The following is a 2,500-nucleotide window of genomic DNA, read 5'->3' on the forward strand; positions in this document are numbered from 1 at the left end:
GTGAGGATGATCTTGACAAAATCTGCCTATGTACATTTTAAAAAAATCCACGGATGATCTGAAAGTGAAAGGAAGCTTTCAAAATATCAGGGTCACCCAGTTCTGGACCGGTCAAGGAGATAGGCCATACTAAATGAGGATCAACTCCCTGGGAGTATAAATAGGTTTGAATAGAGCTAACAACTCTACCCGTACAAACAATCATGTTTCGAAAGTATCAAGAGCAGAGCCATATCACTTATTAAATGTTTTTATTACCGTGTTGAAGGCAAGATCTTCAAATTGTCACATGAGATGGGATTGTCAATTTCAATCGCTAGCACATTATTTTTCGACAGATGATGACACCTTTACATTAAAGTTTAATTGTTTTTTTTAATATAATGCTTTTGCTTGAGCCTCCAAGCTGATTAAGGCAATCAATGATAATAATGTTATCAAATTTATTTGTCCTCTAATTCTGGAAAACATGGCAAAGAATTTATTGTGTACTTGAACTATTTGATTACTCATCAATTCAAGAACCAACAATTATTATGTTTTAACTGAACATTTTATTTAGTCTAACGCAATTGCAAGAATTGATACAACTGAGTATTAACTGATTTGTCATGCAGAGGAGTGTGAAAAAAAAAAAAGAATTACACCCTTATGTCACTAGGCATTCCATGAAGGAATATAAATAATCCATTGAACTTATGTCTGATGTTAACAGGAATCAACCTTGTTGCTTAAAGTGAGTGAATTGGGCATTAATAATCTTGCTCAAAAAGAAAAAAAAAAAGAAAGTGCCTGAGGCGGTGATCAAATTTTGGGGACTGTCATGTCACAGTGCAACAACGCCTTAACCACTCAGCCACCTCAATATAGTTAAGAATACAGAAAAGAGGGCACAATACTTTTGTCTTTAAGAAAGCAGTATATACATTTACATAAGGCTCTTCACTGATACATAAAAGGACATTGCTATGCTTATTTTTTATATTCAATAGAATAGAACATAACACTCCTGCATTTTTCCCCATCTTTCACTCTACCATCCCATCCCTTCCCCGATTCCGAAATTTTAGGCTCCCCAAGTGCTCAACCTTCAACTCTCATCCAAGCCAAAGCCCTAGCTATGACTGCGATCAAGGTGCTGTGTGATCCATCTTTACTGGATCGCATCCGACAGGATTTCATGGAAGACATGAAGCATGCTTAGTTGATATAGGTTGTGTAACTACAGTGCAGCACGGAAATCTCAAACAAGTTGGGACCAGACCTATTTGTTCGAGATGTCTGTATTATCGAGTTTTCCTAGTTAAGTATTTTACAAAGAATATGAAGAATGTGAGGGGGGGGGGGGGGGGGGGGGCAAATACGGGTGGCTTTGGTAAGATCTCATTATAATGAGGTGCAGCATTTAGTGCATCTTGTTTCATTCAATAACAGATGGTATAATGTTCCCCTTTCAGTGTACTATAATAAGAAGACAAAGCCAGCACACATTGTTGATTACAGACTTAGCACTACGAATCTGGTACCTAATCACTTCTACTCTTCACTTGCCTCCCCAGTGCCTCTCTTCTTACCTTACCTTCCCCAACCCTGATCACTTCTTTGATTCTAATACATCAGTAACAGTCATGCCATTATTTGCTCGGTAGTCTCCCACTGGTACTGGTTTACATGAGACAGAGTGAAGCATCGCATGCATAAGACACTGGTCAAACAAACTTCGCACACCCCCTCCCTCCATTCACACATACACTCACACACACACACACACACACGCATGCATGTGAACACACATTAACTAGTACAGTTAACGCCAATGGAGAGCGATGGCAGTTTTTATTTGTATTCAATAGAAATATAGGCAAAATAATTTTATCAACGAATGCGAAAGTGAAGGTCCAGTTTGTTCAAGATTTCTGTGTTTCCCTCCGACAGTGTTCAAGATTTTTGTGTTGCTAGTACAGTCCACTTTGAATAATCGCAACACCTTGGGATCAGCGAAAATGTTGCGATTAACTGAAGTTGCGACTAACTGAAGTTCCTGTCCACTATTGCAACATTTTCCCTCTGAGTTTACACAGGCTTGGGACCGTGCATGGGCTCATTAAACATGTGCTTTTTTATGTTTTTCTTTTTTTCTTTAGTGTGTTTGGCTTTTTAAAATCTTTTTTTGGTTCTTTTTATGGTTGTAAAGTCCCTAAGTTTTCTTTGTGTTTGACATCACTCATTTCCTTAAGAAGGCATCAAGGGTCATCTGTTTTCTTGCTGAGGCTGGATGTTTATAAACGTGTTGCTCAAGAGTTTCCAAAAATGGAAGCAGATCAGTTAAAGAGTATTCTTGAATGAGGCAATGGAAATTTATCACAAGGTCATATATGGCTGCACAAACCCATACTGCAAAGCCTGCCCTCTTTTGTCTCTAATAGAGTGGTGACACATCACTGTAGCATTAAACCTCGCCCACTCTCGATTCTTTAATCTGTCATGGTGTCACCCATAA

At 38.4% G+C, this 2,500-nt stretch overlaps 1 protein-coding gene across 1 annotated transcript in view; it reads left to right on the forward strand.

Moving 5' to 3' along the window:
- Window positions 1-1,379, forward strand: part of LOC144968351 (peptidase M20 domain-containing protein 2-like) — a 19,636-nt gene extending 18,257 nt beyond the window's left edge. Inside the window, exon 8 of the mRNA XM_078906627.1 lies at window positions 1,071-1,379. Within this exon, the coding sequence (XP_078762753.1) occupies window positions 1,071-1,204 (134 nt within the window). The 3' untranslated portion in view covers window positions 1,205-1,379. The remainder of the gene's footprint in view (window positions 1-1,070) is intronic.
- Window positions 1,380-2,500: the final 1,121 nt, after the last annotated feature.

The sequence above is a fragment of the Berghia stephanieae genome, chromosome 3, assembly GCF_034508935.2.
Source record: "Berghia stephanieae isolate SIO BIC M18660-M18661 chromosome 3, UCSD_Bste_1.3, whole genome shotgun sequence".
Classification (NCBI taxonomy): Eukaryota; Metazoa; Mollusca; class Gastropoda; order Nudibranchia; family Aeolidiidae; genus Berghia; species Berghia stephanieae.